The sequence below is a fragment of the Panthera pardus genome, unplaced genomic scaffold (genome assembly GCF_024362965.1).
Source record: "Panthera pardus isolate Hobbes unplaced genomic scaffold, ASM2436296v1 HiC_scaffold_12, whole genome shotgun sequence".
Taxonomy (NCBI): Eukaryota; Metazoa; Chordata; class Mammalia; order Carnivora; family Felidae; genus Panthera; species Panthera pardus.
This window is the reverse complement of record NW_026526677.1, coordinates 25,700,284-25,717,935: the sequence shown is the minus strand read 5'-3', so window position 1 is coordinate 25,717,935 and position 17,652 is coordinate 25,700,284. Positions and strand designations below refer to the sequence as shown.

Here is a 17,652-nt window from a genome sequence, read left to right as displayed (position 1 = left end):
TGTCTCACTTAAAAAATCCTATTATTTCTGTTTTGACTTATTTGCTTCAGGTTTTTAAAATAAAAGGTTACCAGGCATCATTAGAAGTTTGCAGTATGTACTTGTTCCTGGATTCTGTCCTTCTCCCTTCTCTCCAGAGGCATCTACTGTCCTGAACTTACTTTTCTCCCTCACTGTCATTTGTGTGAAATTTATCCATCTTGACTCTGGTTCTTTGATTTCTTTCTTTCTTTCTTTTTTTTTTTTTGGTTGTTGTTGATTGATTTTTTTACTACTCTTCATCAGGGGTTGGCAAACTATGGCTCCTAGGCCAAATATGCTCTACACCTGTTTGTTTGTTTTTTATTTTTTAAGTTTATTTATCTTTTGAGAGAGAGAGAGCGCGCACGAGCGAGCAGGGAGGAGCAGAGAGAGAGAGAGAGGGAGAGAGAGACTCCCAAGCAGGCTCCATGCTGTCAGCACAGAGCCCGATGTGAGGCTCAAAGCGGTGAACCATGAGATCATGACCTGAGCCAAAATCAAGGGTTGGATGCTCAACCGACTGAGCTACCCAGGCACCCCGTCCCACCTGTTTTTATAAATAAAATTTTATCGGAACACAGCCATGCCCTTTTGTGTATGAATTTTCCATGGCTGCTTTGCGTTACAATGGCAAAGTTGAGTAGTTCTAGCAGACACAAAGGCAGAATGGTTAGCAAAGCCTTAAATATTTATTAACTGGCCCTTTACAGAAAACGTTAGCCTATTCCTGCTGAGGAATTCTCTTATAACACTGTAGCACGTTGTACCTGATATCCCATGGGTGAGCATTTGGGTCATTTCTAATTTTTTAATTTTACACGCAGTGCTTCTGTAAACATTTTTGTTTTGTTCAGGATTCTCCTGGAGCGTGCAGTAAGCGAGATCACTGGGCTGTAGGGCATGTGCACCTTTTTATGGGCTGTGACTAAATTGGTCTCCAAGGTGGACCCACCAATTTGCGCTCCCACTGGTGGTCCCTGAGACCTTCTCTCCCTCCAACATCCTTGCCAACAACCTGATATTTTAAGACCGTAAGTTTGGCAAGTGTGCTGTGGTTAAAGCGGAGCTTTATTACCGATGACAGTCAACGTTTTTTCAAGTCGTTATTGACCATTTGCCATTCCTCTTGTGGGAATTTCCCGGTCGTTTCGCCCATTTTCATACCGAGTTGTTCGTCTTCTTCCTTTTGGGTTGTGAGAGATCTGCCTGAGATCTGCCTGTGTCAGCCTGCCTGATAGTCCTTTTGGCTGCATGGGTTAAACCCAGTCTGTGACTTGGTTGTCAGTCTGGATTCTTTCTCAGAGCTGTGTCTTAAGGGATAGTCAGTCTTCGTTCATCTTGAAGATACGTGTGATCTGTATATACGCCTAACATGCACGTGTATGTAATGTGTCTGTGTGTATACATGTGCACACACGCACGTACAGATAGATGCCTTCTTTGCCATGGGAAAGTTTGCAGGGTTGCAGGGGTGTAAGGCTGACGGAAAGTGAGTGGATGCCGGCACTGTCAGCAAGGTTGACTCAGCACAGACTCCCCTACCAGAGCCTTCACGTATGTGTGCAGAGCCCCATCTTGGAGTGATTACAGCGCCTTCCCGAGGCTGTCTGTCGGAGCGAGCTGATTGCTGCTGACGCCTCGGCTGCGGGCACGTGACCCACGAGGTCCCAGGGAGGCTGAAGGCCACCACGGAGGGCTGCCGAAGGGTTTGGAAGGCTGCCTCCGACAGAAACCGAGCGTGATTTGTGGTTTGGGCTTCCCCATTTTGGTTTTGGCTGAAATCAGACCTTGGTTTCACTCTGATCAAGTTGAACAGCTCTGTGGCCCACAGCGATTTAAATAATTAAAACTTAATATTTTCAGGCCAGACTGCTTTTATTTGACTTTACACTGGTCCATTATCTTTAAAACTGAGAGCCCTGGCTTCCTCCTCCCCTCTACCTCCTCTGACCTTTCAAGTCAAGCTTTCTGAGTTAAATAGTTAAAGATACTGGGGAAAAACAAAACAAAACAAAACAAAACAACCCTCTTCAGTCCTTTGGGTTTATGAAGCCCTGTGAAGTCTTCAGCCCTTGCAGCCTTGATCTGTGTATATCTTAACAATAGCTCAGTGAAGCATGTGGGAAAGATATATTACAAATGCATCTTGCAGGGGCACCAGGGTGGCCCAGTCGGTTAAGCGTCTGACTTCGGCTCAGGTCACAATCTCGCGGTTCGTGGGTTCGAGCCCGGCATCAGGCTCTGTGCTGACAGCTCGGAGCCTGGAGCCTGCTTTGGATTCTGTGTGTGTCTCTCTCTCCCTCCCCCTCCCCACTCATGCTCTGTCTCTCTCTCAAAAGATGAATAAACATTAAAAAAATTAAAAACAAAATGCCATCCCACAATTGAGGACCGCTGAAGGGCAGCACGGCTAACTTTCCCCTGACCCCATAGCAATCTCTGTGCTAGCCCCAGCGCCCCAACCTGGTGCTCTTCCCATCACATGTGATGCAATTGTGGGCTTGGTTTAGTACCCCACATCTAGTATGACCCCTCCTCATCGTCACCAACGTTGCCCGTGCAGGGAGGGCCTCACCCTCGGGACCGAGACAGACATTACTAAGGGAGTGTGTCTAATGTTCCCTGAGTGTTATGCTACGAGTCAGACTTTGCACCGCACGTTTTCTCACACGCCATCTCATTTGATGCGCGAATTAATGCCGTAAGCAGGGCCGGCTTCAGGTCCTGTCTCCTGCACAGGTAGACAGGGCCCAGACTCCACTTGGAAGGGCACCATGCTTGCTTTTATCCCCTGCACTGCCTTCTTGAATTTTTAACTAATTTCTGAACAGTTGACCCCGCGTTTTCATTTTTTAATATTTTTGTTTTTTGTATTTTTTGAGCCAGAGAGCGAGAGGGAGGGGCAGAGGGAGAGGGAGGGACAGAATCCCAAATTGATGTGGGGCTCGATCTCACGGCTGTGAGATCATGACCTGAACTGAAATCAAGAGTCAGACATTTAACCGACTGAGCCCGACCCCACATTTTCAGTTTGCACTGGGCCCCACAAATTATGTAGCCAGTCCTGTCTATAGATAAAGAAACTGAGACTCCAAGAGGTGAAGTAATTTGCGTAATATTACACGGCTAATAACTGGCAGAGCTAGGATTGGACGGATTTCTACTTTGCTACTTCATTTGTTGAAAATAGCAATGAGCCTTGTTTGAATCGCACTGCAGGGAACAGGGAAACAGGTAAATTGCATTGTACAAATACTGATTTTCTGTGGAGAATTGCTTGTGCGTTGAGTAGTTTTGTGTAGACCTCACGCTGGCTAGTACCACTCTTTTCCTTGAGGGGAGGGACAATACCTGTCATTTCTTTTGAGGTTCTGAAAGTGCCTAGACCAGGGAGCCTCACAGCGGTGCTGCTCAGGCTGACCGAGAAGGTTAATGGGCTTCTTAGATTGTAATGTAATTGAGACCTCTGAGTTTACCTTGGTAAGCCATAAAGATACATGAGGGATTAAGAGGCTTGTCCATAGTCACAGAACCAGAAGAATCCAGCCCAGCTCTTGGATCAGATCATGCCATCACTCCCTGGGTGGCAGGTGTTCAGGGATCCCCAACTCATCTCCTCCTGGCTTTGCTTATCCGTGTGTCTTATGGTACCAACCATTTCACTCTGACTTTCCCAGGAGATTCGGGTTTTGCCCCAGGCCCCTCAGAGGCAGCTGGCCAGCCTAGAGGTTAACCATGTGGAGTGAGTCATTGCCTCCTGGCCATGTTGGTACGTTATAGGGTACCGCCTGGTGACTTGGGAGAAGGAGCTATTAGAACAGGGCAGGGTAAGTATTGTCCTGTCTTCCTCATTGGCTGGCCAGTTTCCCAGGATGGTCATTGAGTCCGCCATCTTGGAAGATGAGCTCACTGCTTCCTGAGCAGGACACACTCCTGGTTTGGGGGCTTCTCCAAGGGACTCGCTGGCCTCCCTGATGATCTGCCGTCTTCTCCCTTCACAGCCGCCAACCCTCTGCTTTGCTCCACCGCCCGCTACCACTGCAAGAATGGCCTCTGCATTGACAAGAGCTTCATTTGCGATGGGCAAAATAACTGTCAAGACAACAGCGACGAGGAAAGCTGTGAAAGCTCTCAAGGTAGGAAGCCTCCTAAGCTTTAAAAAATAATTGCATCGCCATATACCACAGTTAACACTGAACAGAAAGAAATAACACCCATACCCCCTCCAAATACAACAGCCATGTTAGTTTTTACACTTTCCCTTGTGGCCCTTGTACATATGCTTTTAACCCTAATACACCTACCATTTTGCATTTTGTGTTTCTCCTGTTTGGAGTATCGCATATACATTTTCTCTCCAAAACTGTAATTTGCCCCAGCTGCCTTGCATATGGTCAGGGTGCTCTACTGTGGTTTTCTACGTTGTTGCATGAGTTGGGGCCACCTGGATTGGTTTTTTTCCCATTGCATTACTTCTTTAGGCTAAATTCTGCAGAGCACAGTCCATGGCTTACACCTCAGTGTGCAGCTGTTTGAGACAATACTTCCTTTTCTTTACATGGTTGCTAACATTGTCTGCACATGTCAGTTTTATCTTCATATCCTGGGCATTCGCTGCTGTTCTATTTTTTCCATTTTTGCTAATTTAGGAGTCCTAGAATGATAGCTCCCCAAATGCTTTCATTTGCATTTCTCTGATTATGAGCAAAGTCAACATTTCCCCCCGTGTGTTTGTTTACTACTTTGCTCCCGCTTGTGTGAATTGCCTGCTCCTATCAGGGTGTTTTCGCTCTCGGAGCTGTTTTTATAGAATCTGAAGAGATACAGTTGGGGGGATGGAAAGAGGAGCTTTTAAGGGAGCCCAGAAGGACACAGCGGGGTCATATCCTCTTGTTAAAACTGACCAGGTTCTTTTCTTTACTCATTGACTCTTTTCTTCAGTGATTAAAAGAATATGTAAAGATTTAAAAATGTACATCCAAATTAAGGCATCCTAAGAAGTATGTATTTCTAATGTTATAAACTGGTGGGATCTGTATGCAGTCATTACTTTTTTCACTTAATGTCAAGTTGCTGTGATTCACCTACATTGTTGCTTATCGGTAGACTTCATTTGTTGTGACTGTTACTCAGTATTCTGCTGTGTGTACCACAGTTTATAGATTTAATAAAATTATAAACTGGAAAGGCAAGAGAAAAGTGGCTAACTGCTTGGCTCATATGTTGGGAGGCAAGATGGATGGAGTAAGCTCTGTGAAGTTACAGAGAGGCCAGTTTCAAAGTCCTGGCTTTTATTTTGGTTGATGTTTATTATTATGAGGTGCAGGCCATTATTAAAAATGGATGAGTGAATGAATGAATGAATGAATGAATGAGTCAGGCATAGCCCACTGGTGAGGGTAGATCACACATCAAGGATTATAACCAATCCAAATCTGTGTACCTGAGGGTCCATAGACAAGAGAAGACAAAACGTGTGTCAACATAGATTTTGCCAAAATTGGTGCAGAGAACAGCTCTGGGAGGTGAGTCTTAGGTAGCATTACCCTCTGGTTGTCCTCATCCAGAAAAATTCCGTCCTTGAGTTTTTCCTTCACCAGTGGTTCTCAAAGTATAATCCTCAGACCAGCAGCATCAGCATCGTGTGGGAACTCTGTGGAAACAGAGCTCGGGCTGTGCCCCAACCAGCAGAATCAACCCGGGAAGTGGGCCCAGCAGTCTGTGTTTTAACAAGCCCTCCAAGTGATTCCAACACATGTTAAATCTGAGAACCACTGTTTTATACCAACTTTAGAGACGTTTCTAATCTTGCCATTTCCCTGGGAATTTCTAAACTGCTGATTGGATGGCAAGGTGTTTCTAGCCCTTACACAAAGTCAGATGTTTATAAACCAAAACTTACCAGTGTAACTCCTATGGCATCTGCCATCAGCAGCAATAGATGCCACATAGGGGAATAGCGGTCACAAAGTGAAGGTATTAGCATAGATAGGAGGGATGGAAGAACATTTTCTGCAAATACTGTTTCTTATGTAGTTCGTTATGTGTTTATGTATCCTAGACTCACCTGTGGTGCCATGAGATGTTCAGCAAAACGACCCCTACCTCTAAAATTTGGAAATTAGGGAATTTGTCCTGGTGGGTTTGGGCAGCATCCCCTACCCTCCACATGCTTATCCCTGCATTTTGCTGTAGCAGATTCTTGCTCGCCCTTAAGAACTGTCTCTGTGATGGCTGGGCGAAGTTTGTATTTCTAAATCCAGCTCCTTTCTCTCTCCCTGCCTTGTACTCTCATTGTTATAAACAGAGGTGGAGGGTGAGTCAGTGGTGAGACCCGTGCACACGAAGCCCAGCTCTTGGCAGATATGAAACTTGAAGCAGCATTCCTTAGACTCTCGGCTTTGTGCCCCCCTTACCCAAACAACACCCCTGTAGAATGTAAGCTCTGTTTGCATGTGCTCCCCGGAAACATGTCCCATCCGGGCACGGGTGACAGCTGTCAGGTGCTGTTTGGCATGACAGCCTCCGAGCCCGGGTGCTTTGCGTTGTGGAAAGGCACTTCTGCCAGCTACCAAAGAACAGGAAGAAGAAAAGTGTGCCTTTTTTGCCCCTCAAATGCCACCGATCCTACCTAGCTGCACAGCGCCCTTGCACATAGTGGATTCAATAAATGGTGTATGCTAGAAAAGATGTCTCTTTCGGGTGTTATGTTATGAAGCTGCGTTTAATTTGTCCCTTCTGTGCTATGACAGCGTATATAGATTTAGGTTATGTGAGTTCAAGTGTACACAGTCTATTAAAATACTAAGTATCACTTCTGGTATTTAAATAGAGTGGGTGGTTCTGTCATTCCCTCAATGGGAGTGTGCCCTGTAGTGACAGGGGACAAGAATCTGGACCTGCTGGCCCCTTGGCCAGTGTGCAGTTCTGTATTCCCACTATGATGTGAGCGTCTTTCCACTCCGGGTGTGATTCTAGTATCAGAGGGTGTGCTTGTCTCTATCGAGTGGCTTCTAAATGCGAACTGGCTACTAATTCCAGTGCGTGAACAAAGGAACGCCAGTGTTCTGGGGCTGGGGGAAAACCTGACTCAGACTGGGCTTTTGAGAGACCGTGCTTCATGCAGTGTCTTCCTGAAGAATGTCAGAGGCATCTTGACTCGACAAAATATGGTCTTACACGGCGCGGGATTTGACCCATTGTCCTCTGAATAATGTGAACATTTATCGAGTCTTACCAAGCCCCAGATACTGTGCTAAGCACCTTCTGCACGCGAGCTCATTTAGTCAGAATACATCCTCTCTGCTCCGGCGGGGCTTCCAGACCTTGAAAAATGTGTCTTTGCTCTCACTTGGTGTGGGAAAGAAAATTATATTTTATAATGTTTATTTTGATGGAGTGGAGAGGACTGGCCCTAAGACAGGAAATATGGTGCTTGAAATACTTTTCTTCCGACTTGATGAGGGTATGAAAAAAGTCGTGTCTCCACTTGAGAGACACCAGCTGTGTGTGCCTCTCCTCCCTGTCTTGCTCATCCTGATTTAGTTCCCTCCTCTATCCTTGGCCTTTGAAACCAACAACAAACTGTCAGAAATTGGAAGTGGAAGGGGACCGCGAAAGCGCAAACATGACCGTGTACCTTTCTATTCCACCGGCGGTGGTGGAGGGGTGGGGTATTAGCCAAAGAACTCGGCGGTGGAGTCAATTTTTAATTGGGGATTTACTGATTGGAAACGTAGCCTGTATATCAGATCATTCCAAAAGCATAGCTTTGGAGCAGGCTCGCATATGGCTTTTCTGTTTCTTAGGAACCCGTCTGAGAGTCCACAGTACTGCCGTGCACGTGTTGGGTGTGGCCAGCACTCAGGTAGCCTTAGATATGTTGGATTCAATCCTAATTGAGCGGATAGATTCTTTTCAACTTTGGATAAATGACTGACTGTGGCAGGCATCCTACAGTGATCCCTACCCCCTGGGGTTCATGCCCTGGTATAGTGCCGTCCTTTGAATGCGATCTGGACCTTGTGACTTGCATGGTTTCTTTCCTTTTTTTTTTTTTTTTTTTTTAATTGCGTCAAAATACTCGTAACATAAAATGTAGCACCTTAACATTTGTAAGTGTATAGTTCAAAGGTGTTGTGTATTCGCAGTGTTGTGCAACCAAACTCCAGAACTTTACTATCTTGTAAAACTGAGACACTGTACCCACAGACAACTCCCTGTTCTCCACTCCAGCCCCTGACAACTGCCATTCAACTTCTTGTGTCCATGCAGTTGACTACTCTAGATAACTCCTATGAGCAGAAGCGTACAGTATTTGTCATTTTGTGACTGGTTTAGTTTTCTTAGCAAAATGTCCGTAAGAGTCATGCTATAGCATGTGTCAGAATTTGCTTCCTTTTAATTAAAGCTGGATAATACTCCATTGTATGTCTGTACCACATTTTGTTTATACACTCACCTGTTGATGGACATTTGAGTTCCTTCCACGTTTTGGCTGTTGTGAAGAATGGCCATTGGGAACATGGCTGTAGAAAGTGTGATTCAATTTTAGTAAAGAGAGTAGCAGCACAATTGATCGAATGTCACTTCCAAGATTAGATTAGAAAAGATTTTGGCGTTTTGCATTCTCTCTCCTGCTGACGCCTATGGAAGCTGGCTGCCATCTTTGGGCTGCCTCACAGATGGGCTCATGTGGCAAGGAACTGGGTAGGGCTCTGATCAGAGGCCGGGGAGGAGCTGAGGCCTGTCAGCGGCCACCTGGATAAGCTTGGAAGTGGATCTTCCGCTAGCCCAGCCCTGACCTGTCTGTGGCCTGGCGCACACCTTGATTGTGACCTTTTAAGAGGTCTTGAGCCAGAGCTAAGCCACTCCTGGATTTTTTGACCCATGGAAACTGTCAGATAATAAACGTTTGGTTTCTTAAAATAAATTTTGGAGTAATTTATTGTACAATAATAAATAACTAATAAAATGAATACTTCCCAAGCGGGTCCCAGTTCTGATTGCTCTCATTGCAGGGAGCTTATGAAGACGTAGGTGTTGTTGAGCGGGTCAGACCTTTGAAGGGAGATCAGGCACACAGGAGATAGATATATACACGGATAAGCGTTGCTTTGCGCAATAAGCGTCAGGCACCGGTTTTAGCATTGTACCTTTATTTTCCCATCCAGTCTCACAAAATCCCTGTGAGAGCAGCTCCTCTCAGACACATGATCTCCATTTCTAGATGAAGAGCTTGAGAAGCACACAGGTTGTTCCGTGGCTGTGCCGCGTTCACATAGCAAGTAAATGGTGAAGCCAGGATGGGACGTGGATCGTCCAGCATACAGACTAACGTTCTTCGTGGTTCTTCATCGTCCCCTGACACTGCCTCCCGGTTATCACTCACCTGGGACCAGGAACTCCAGGTGATCAGTCCATGCCCGCCCTTGGCCCTCCTGTGAGCTCACGGGCAAGGTTGCGTGTGAAGGCTGGCATATCTTCCCTGTTTCCATACTCAGGTTTTCCTTTCAGTATGAAAGACTAATGATGCCTGTCCACCTTCCTGCTTGATGAGAAATGCTGGAGAGTTAAGCTCTTCTAAAAAAGCCACCAGTGCCAAGATAGCTAATTGAGTATTTTGGCAGTTGGGTTGCAGTTTCTTTATCTTGCCTGCTGTATCCTGGTGATAACGCTCAAGGAGAATTTGGAAAGCTGGTCGTGAGGTTTGGCACCTCCCCAGAAGCTAACAGTGACAGCTTTGTCCTGTTTCTTCTGTAGAAGTGTGTGTGTGTGTGTGTGTGAGAGAGAGAGAGAGAGAGAGAGAGAGAGAGAGCGAGAAGGAGGGAGGGAAAAAGAGAGGGAGAGAGAGCAAGCAGTCCTTACTGGTGTTTTTTGTCAGTGGGAAGGTAATGGGGTACCTCCATGTGCCAGGCCTTGAGCCGCATACAGGGGATACAGTAATGGCCTTGGCCTCTCTTGAATTATGTCCTCCCCCCACCTAAAATTCATATATTGAAGTCCTAAACCCCAGGGCCTCAGGAGGAGACCTTATTTGGAAATAGGGTCATTGCAGATGTGATTAGTTAAGATGAGGTCATACTGGAATCAGGTGGGCCTCTAATCTAATCTGACTGGTGTCCTTACAACATAAAGGGCAAACTTGCGTGAGTGTGTGTGTGTGTGTGTGTGTGCGCGCGTGCGCGCACACACACACACGGAGAACTCCACGTGAACATGAAAGCAGAAACGGACTAATACATTTATGAGCCAAGGAACTCCAGACATAGCCAGCAAACCCACCAGATGTTAGGGGAGAGGCACAGCACAGATTCTCCCTCAGGCCCTCAGAGGGAGCCGACCCGGCCAACATCCAGCCTCCAGAACTGTGAGACAGTAGATTTCTGTTGTTTATTTAAAAAAAAAATTTTTTTAAACGTTTATTTATTTTTGAGACGGAGAGAGACACAGCATGAACGGGGGAGGGGCAGAGAGAGAGGGAGACACAGAATCTGAAACAGGCTCCAGGCTCTGAGCTGTCAGCAGACAGCCCGACGCGGGGCTCGAACTCACGGACCGCGAGATCGTGACCTGAGCCGAAGTCGGATGCTCAACCGACTGAGCCCCCCAGGCGCCCCAGATTTCTGTTGTTTAAACCATGTAGTGGGTGTTGTGAACAGCGGTCCTAGCAAACTAATACAGCCCCCAGGACACCACTCTCAGGCAGGGCACAGCCGTGTGCCCAGTGCCACAGCGAGGGGATGGGAGCTGCCGGAGGGTGGCCAGAGCACGAAAGCAGGGCGAGAGCAGGGCCCGGGGAGAGGTGAAAGCATGGCGGGGCACCGAGGGGACTGTGGGGGTTGAGCATGAACCCGTGGGGAGAGCCGCTGCTCTGCCTGCTCTTGGGGTCATAGAGCCGTGCTTGGTTAATAGGACATCTCCCCGCTTGTATCTCGAGACGCTCCCCTCCCGTTCGTCGCGTACAGGCCTCATTAACCGTGTCTCCACAGCAGTCCTGGCCCTGGAGTCATTGAGTCAGCACCCCTCCAGGGGTCTGACTGAGACCATCAACACCCATTTCCAGGCACCTCCCGACAACTGTGCTTGTGGCTTTCATCTGCCGAGCCTAATGCCACAGTCAGTCTAAACCCACCAGTGACCGGCTCCGGGCGGGAGCCGGAACCGGGGCTTCCAGTGAGGAAATATATAGCTGCAGGAAGGAGGAACTAGGGACAGGGACTGCGTCCTACCCCACCCTCTCAAATAAACACCTCAGAGAAAACCCTGTAGCCGCAGGAATCCGACACAATACAACCGAGTGATCCAACAGCCAAAGAGCATTTCTAGAGAAACCCGGAAGGCACGAGATTGGAAGAGTACTAGTTTTTATTATCACTTTTCAAATACCAGTGGAAAAGAGCCTTATGCGTTTAAAAGCAAAAAAGAGCCTTCTAGGTTTAGGGGATCCAACCAAAAATATCGCCAGCTCGAACTTGGTGGAGAGTCAGGATTTCCCACAAAACCGTTGGCCACCAAGTGGTGTCAAGGGCTGCATCAGAGGGACCCTCAGAAAGACTCGTCCCCACGAAAGAACTCATTTGGCTCTGCTTAGAATAAAGCTGCTGGAGGTGCTATTAACGGCAGGATTGCAGAAGCCTTTTTTCCACTTTTAATTTGAGAGTTTGAGAGCCCAGCGGGGCGAGGAAAGGCAGAAATGCCGAAGAAACAGGAGGATGGGCAATGCTGCCTTTCTGTACCTGTGGAGTTTTCTTCCTAATAGTCGAGTGCGTCACGAAAGCTTCCTTTCCTTCAACCACTGCAGCGGGGGCTTGAGGATTTCTGAAATGTCCCTCGTTGAGAAGCAAGTCAGAGTGACTCTCCTCCCGAGACAGTAATTGCTTCCTGATCCCGCAGCCACCGTGGTAATCTTCAGAGCTGTTTCTTTAGGCCCTCCCATTGCTTACACATGTCTCCCTCCTCTTGGCTCTCCTGGCTTCTGCCTCCATCTGTCCATCTGTCCCTCCCTCTCCCTGGCATGTGGGGCATCCAGCCTGGATACCTGAGGCTGTGGACAGAAGTTTCGGGGCAATGGAACCGTGTGTGGGGCTTCCTGCCTGTCTGCGAGTCTGCTTTGCAAGTTTTCTGAGCTGCTGCTTGATCATGCTGGGGCCATTTATCTGTCCCGTCTGTGGACAGCTCCCCTCCCCCAGCCCCCGCCCAGCACCCTGTTATTTTCCTGGCTATTCCCAACACTCATTCACACACACACCGTTTGCAGAGTGCCCCCTGTTGCCTGGCCCCACTCAGGTCCTGGAAGAAACACACAGCTAGATCCGATTAAAACTGCTCACGGTCTACAAGGGAGAAGCAGCGTGCCCTGCAGATAATTACCCAAAAGTGTGATAAATGCTGTCACAGAGGAACGAGTAGCACGCTGTGGTGACACGAGGGGCATGACTGAGACAGTGGGAGAGGACAGTTTCCCTAGGGGAGTATGGATAAATACTTTTGAAGGATAAGTAAAAATGGAGCCAGAAACAAGCTTGAGGCCGGGCATCCTGCCAGAGCGGGTAGGGCAGGAGGAAAGTGTGCATGTGTGTGTGTGTGGGGTGGGGGTGCATGGTGGGCTGAAACTGTCAGGGTGGGTTGGCGCCGGCCGGTGAAGACCCACTCCCTACATGCCTCATTTGGAAGGTGGAGCCAGAGGAAGAAAACTAGGAGAAATGAGATGCTCAACCCCTGTAAGGGAAGTCACAGGAGGGGCTGATTCCGACTGCATACAGCCAGCATTGTGATTCTCCGTGGCTCCTGGTTGGCTCTGCTGACCCACCGGCAGGAAAAGCCTAACCGAGATTTGGGGATACTGTAAACGAGGTTGTGGAATAATCGATTCTGTGAATTCTCTTTGGGGAGGGCCGATGACCGTGGGCTGGGTGTTCCCCATCTCCCACCCTTGACTAGTAGCTTGCACTTCCTTCCTGGGTTATGCAGTCCTGTCATTATCTTTCCCTTGTTAGCCCCAGTTTGGCTACCTGAGAACTCTTGGCCTGTGAAAAGTGCAAATGGGCTCTGATGTTACAGATATCTTGTCACATTCCCCAGAGGCTCCCGGACCTCTTTCTCATTTCCTCCCTGTTGCTGTCTGAAGACTGCAGCCTATCAGTCTTTGGTTCTGGAATGCCCCAAAATGACATGTGGCCACGTTCTCCCTCCGTGAGTTCTTTTCCTTGAAATCGTGTCCCTTCTGTAATCACGTGAGCTGCTCAAATTTGCACCGGTAGTCAGCTTTTCTTGAAGGTCTTTGGCAGAGCACTTTGCTGTGAGGAGTCAAGATAATTCCTAGGAGCTTAATTTTCAGTTGAGAGAAAGACCAGGAATGCACAATCACCCCTTTGGCCAGCACTACCAACTTAAAAAATGTTGCGTTAATCCTTGCATTTAAAAGTATACATTAACGGGCTGTATGTTCTGGATACCAACGTACATCAGATATGTTCTATCAGCTGCCCCGTCCTCAGCTCCTTCCTGACTGCGTGCTCCACTTAAGACCTTTGGAAGGACGAGCCCTCCGTGCTCTGAGACTGTTCTCAACCACCTGAGCCACTGTGGACCCAATGAGGCACGGACACCTGACCCGAGGCCAGTCCGTTCATGGGCTGGCTGGCAGCAGATCAGAATGTCTCCCTCAAACTCAGACGCTCAGGGCGGAGTCAGCCTTAAGAGGCTGAGCAAATGTTTTCTTTATCCCCTATCGCCCCCGGTTCTCAACCCTGGTCCCCAGCCTGGTCCGCGTGAGGCCCAAGGCCTCCATCTTTCAGTGAGTATCCCAGAGTAGACCTTCCCTTCCACGTGAGCTGACTCGACTGGACCACACGTGATGATAAGCGGCAGCCATGCACGGACTCATGGGAAGAGGTCGTTTTATACTCAGACAAGTAGGAGGGAGTAGGAAGACGGGAGAGGCAGAGCAAAGAGGGAAAGGTGCAAATCCTTCGGGGACCTTTAGGATCCGTGCTGAGTGTTTCTTCTCTGATTTTTTCCACCGTGATGTTCTTAGTTTGGAAGACTTGAGGTGGCCCAGGGACTCCATATTAGTCAGGAGATGGGCTGATACAGTGGCTAAAATAAGGTGGAAGTGATACTTTAAGTAAGTGCGTTAAATAAGACAAAGTCTCTCACATGCGACACCCCAGAGATGAGCAGTCCGGGCTGACTGGGAGCCCTGCCCTCTTTGGGGCTCCCGAGGCTGCTCCAGTGGCCACCATTTCCCAGACATCAGAAAGAAGAAAAGAAGGAGAAAACCAGGACAGGCCACTTCCACTTTAAGGAGGTGACCCGAAAGCTGCACAATGTCAGCTTCCTTCATAAGCCAGTGACCCGAACTTAGTCACATGACCACACCAAGCTGCAAGAGAGTCTGAGGCATGTATTCTTTTTATTTTTTAATTTTTTAAATGTTTTTTTTATTATTTTATTTATTATATGTTTATTTATTTTTGAGAAAGAGAGAGAGAGAGAGAGAGAGAGAGAGGGCACAAGTGGGGGAGGGACAGAGAGAGAGAGACACAGAATGTGAAGCAGGCTCTAGTCTCTGAGCTGTCAGTACAGAGCCTGATGCGGGGCTCGAACCCACGTACTCTGAGATCATAACCTGAGCTGAAATCGGATGCTTCACTGACTGAGCCCCCCAGGTGCCCTGCATGTATTCTTTATCATTGTGGGTACGCCTGTGCCTAACTAAATCTCAGGAGTGTATGTTCTGAGAGGCAGAAAAGGAGAGAATGGGGAATAATTAGCCTGTCTCTGCCCCAGGCTCTTGTAAACTGAGCCAATAGACTGAGGTTGCTTTATGCCAATAGCGTGCCCTGTCGGGTTTTGGTACTGGCCACCACTTGACCACAGACTTCTCTGAGTGGCATTAATCACACTGCCTGAGAGAGGACACTCAGTGGGCGCTTCGCTTCCTGGGGCTCTCGGACGCAGCGGGACTGAGTATTCCTGCACTGGCCTCCCTCATTCCCAGATGCCTAATTGGAGAGGCACTTTACATATTTGCCCTTCTTTCATGGACTCGTTTATTATAAATGTGTTGTGACCCTTTGAGAGCCAAGCTTTTACCTTAATCTTGGAGTTTGATCAAGGTGGTAGTTATTCTTCAGATGACAGGAACCTGACTTTTCACTTGCTTTTTCTGCAGAAGTCTCAGATCTGGCTCACTTTGCATCTGAAGGAAATCTCCAAGGACCGATGCTTTGTCCTCACTAGCTGATTGGTTAGGCAGCCTTTCCCTTGTGGCTCAGAACCTTCTATTTATTTTCTTTCTAACTGTCTTGGTCTACCAGTGCCTGCCGGTTTCTCCCTTCTGGAAATATGCCGTGTGTTAGGGAAGTGACCGTATGGTGCCCATGTCCCCACAGTACACATCCCTGTGCTTTTCACAGCCAATTACTTCTCCCTGTCTTTCTCCCGACCTCAGTGTGGCAGTGTGGCAGTTTTACTTTTTTTAATGTTTATTTATTTTGAAAGAGAGAGAGAGAGTGCGTGTGTGAACAGAGGAGGGGCAGAGAGAGGGAGAGAATCCCAAGCAGGCTCTGCACTGTCAGCGCAGAGCCCGACGCGGGGCTCAAACTCATGAAACTGTGAGATCGTGACCTGAGCTGAAACCAAGAGTCAGAGGCTTAACCGACTGAGCCACCTAGGGCGCCCATCAGTGTGGCAGTTTTAAAGTGTGTCTACAAATTCTTTGGCATTCTTCTCATCAAGAACTAGAGCCCGTGTCCCTTGCCCTGGAAACTTTTGTGACTATTTGACTAGTAGGGTAGAAGTGATGTTCTGTGATTTCCGCAGCTGGGAAGTAGAAGGCTATGTGGCTTCCTCCTTGCTTTCTGGAATAGTTTTATGGAAGGCTTCACCTACCGTATAAACGGTCCAGCTGCCCTCAGGCTGCCATACTGTGAGGAAGCCCAAACCAGTCTACAGGGAGAGACCATGGAGAGAGTGTCTGGGCAGCCCCCAGCGGCTTCTGCCGCTCTGATCACAGTTATACATGAGACCCCAAGGGAGAACTACTGCTCCTGTCCTGAATTCCTAAACCACAGAAACTGAGAGATAATACAGTGTCATCATGGTAAGTCATTAAACTTAGGGCCGACTTGTTACACAGCAGTAGCTCCCTGGAACCCCGTGCCATCAGAAAGCATCTCCCTGAGCCATAATCTGTTCCCCGAGGTGGAGAAGCTGATGGGCCCAAATGCTTCGCTGGGCGCCTCATTTCCCAAGAGAGCCCTCACGTGGTCCTTGTGTTCCTGGGTGCCCTCAGACATGGTGTTGCACACGCAGGCCAGAAAGGCTGCCAGCCGCCAGACTCTGCCGTGTCATGTCTGCGTCACACGAAGCTATTCCTGGTCACCCCACGGACACATCCCCCGAGTGTGATCACACTTCACTTGTGATCCTTGGAGGCCGTGTAGGATGCTTCTCACAGAGGCTGAGCCCAAATCCCTGCCCACAGAGACCTGGAGGAGCTTTAGTTTCCCTGGCCAGCCCTGTGCTAGGCACGGAGGAGACAGAGGAGAACATTCGATGGGAGAAGGTTAAAAAACAACAACAGCAACAATCCATGAGGCTTTGGTTATGAATGTTAGGAGCAAGCTGAATTTCAAGACCTTTCTGTCCCCTTAGCGACCGTATCAGACATAGTCATAGTACAACACATCAAGATCTCAGACTTTGCGTGAGGTCAGACAGCAGCTCTACTGGCTAGGAGCTCGGTGGCTTTGGGCAACTTATTTAACCACTCTGAGCCTCTCCAACACCAAGATGACAAGGCCGGCCTCCAGGATCGCTGGAAGGAAAAGCGAGAGAAGGCTGCCGAGCACTTAGGCCAGAGCAGGTACTCCTGAGTATGGATTCCATTCCCCATGGGTCAGCGCTTCCTCTGTATAACCAACAACCACCGCAGCTACCTGCCCGAGCCTTTTCCTCTTTGGAGGAACACTAAATGTAAAAGAATCAGGTGAGCCCTCCAGGGTACTCTGTCTCTGCCAACTAACAAGGTTTTTTCTCCTTCCTGCCTACCAGCAGGGAGCCAGGCCACAGGCTTGGTTCCATCTGGCACCTTGCTTCCTGGCCTGACAAAAGTGGAAATAGCAGTGGAACATTCCGGAGTGTGAGCGTTCAGATATAGGCGGGAGGCGGAGCGGACCTTCTACCAGCTCGGCAGGGATGAGAAATGCTCAGGAGGGACCCATGTTGTCTAAAGAGTCTCCGTAATAACTTGTCTGGTTACGTCCTTGGAGAGACGGTCTTGTTGGTAAATAACAGAGGTGAATCTCACATCGGCCTTTGTTCACTCGGCAAATATTACAAAATGTTAGGTACCTAGAATGCATCACTGAGTCGGAAAGGCCCCTGCGTTATGTGGTTCTCTCCATTTCTATGGACCAGCACCAGTCTAAAAGCTGCGTGTAAATATCAATTCGTTTGGAGGGAATTACTTCGATTATTCGCGAGGAGGAACCGAGATTTGCCTTCTGTTTGCAAGAGTAATCTTTTAGAGCAGAAGTGGTGAGGTAGAATCTGGAAGAAAAGGGAGAAAAATGTCTCTGGAGTCACTGATCATCCATTCCAGACAATCACACTCTGAGACAT

General features: G+C 48.3%; 1 protein-coding gene across 4 annotated transcripts in view; it reads left to right on the top strand.

Annotated features, from left to right (window-relative positions):
- LDLRAD3 (low density lipoprotein receptor class A domain containing 3) overlaps nt 1-17,652 on the top strand; it is a 242,096-nt gene that overhangs the window by 123,643 nt on the left and 100,801 nt on the right. For all 4 annotated transcript variants that reach the window (XM_019470123.2, XM_019470119.2, XM_019470121.2 and 1 more), the window contains one exon: nt 4,023-4,157. In XM_019470123.2, the coding sequence (XP_019325668.2) occupies nt 4,023-4,157 (135 nt within the window). The remainder of the gene's footprint in view (nt 1-4,022; nt 4,158-17,652) is intronic.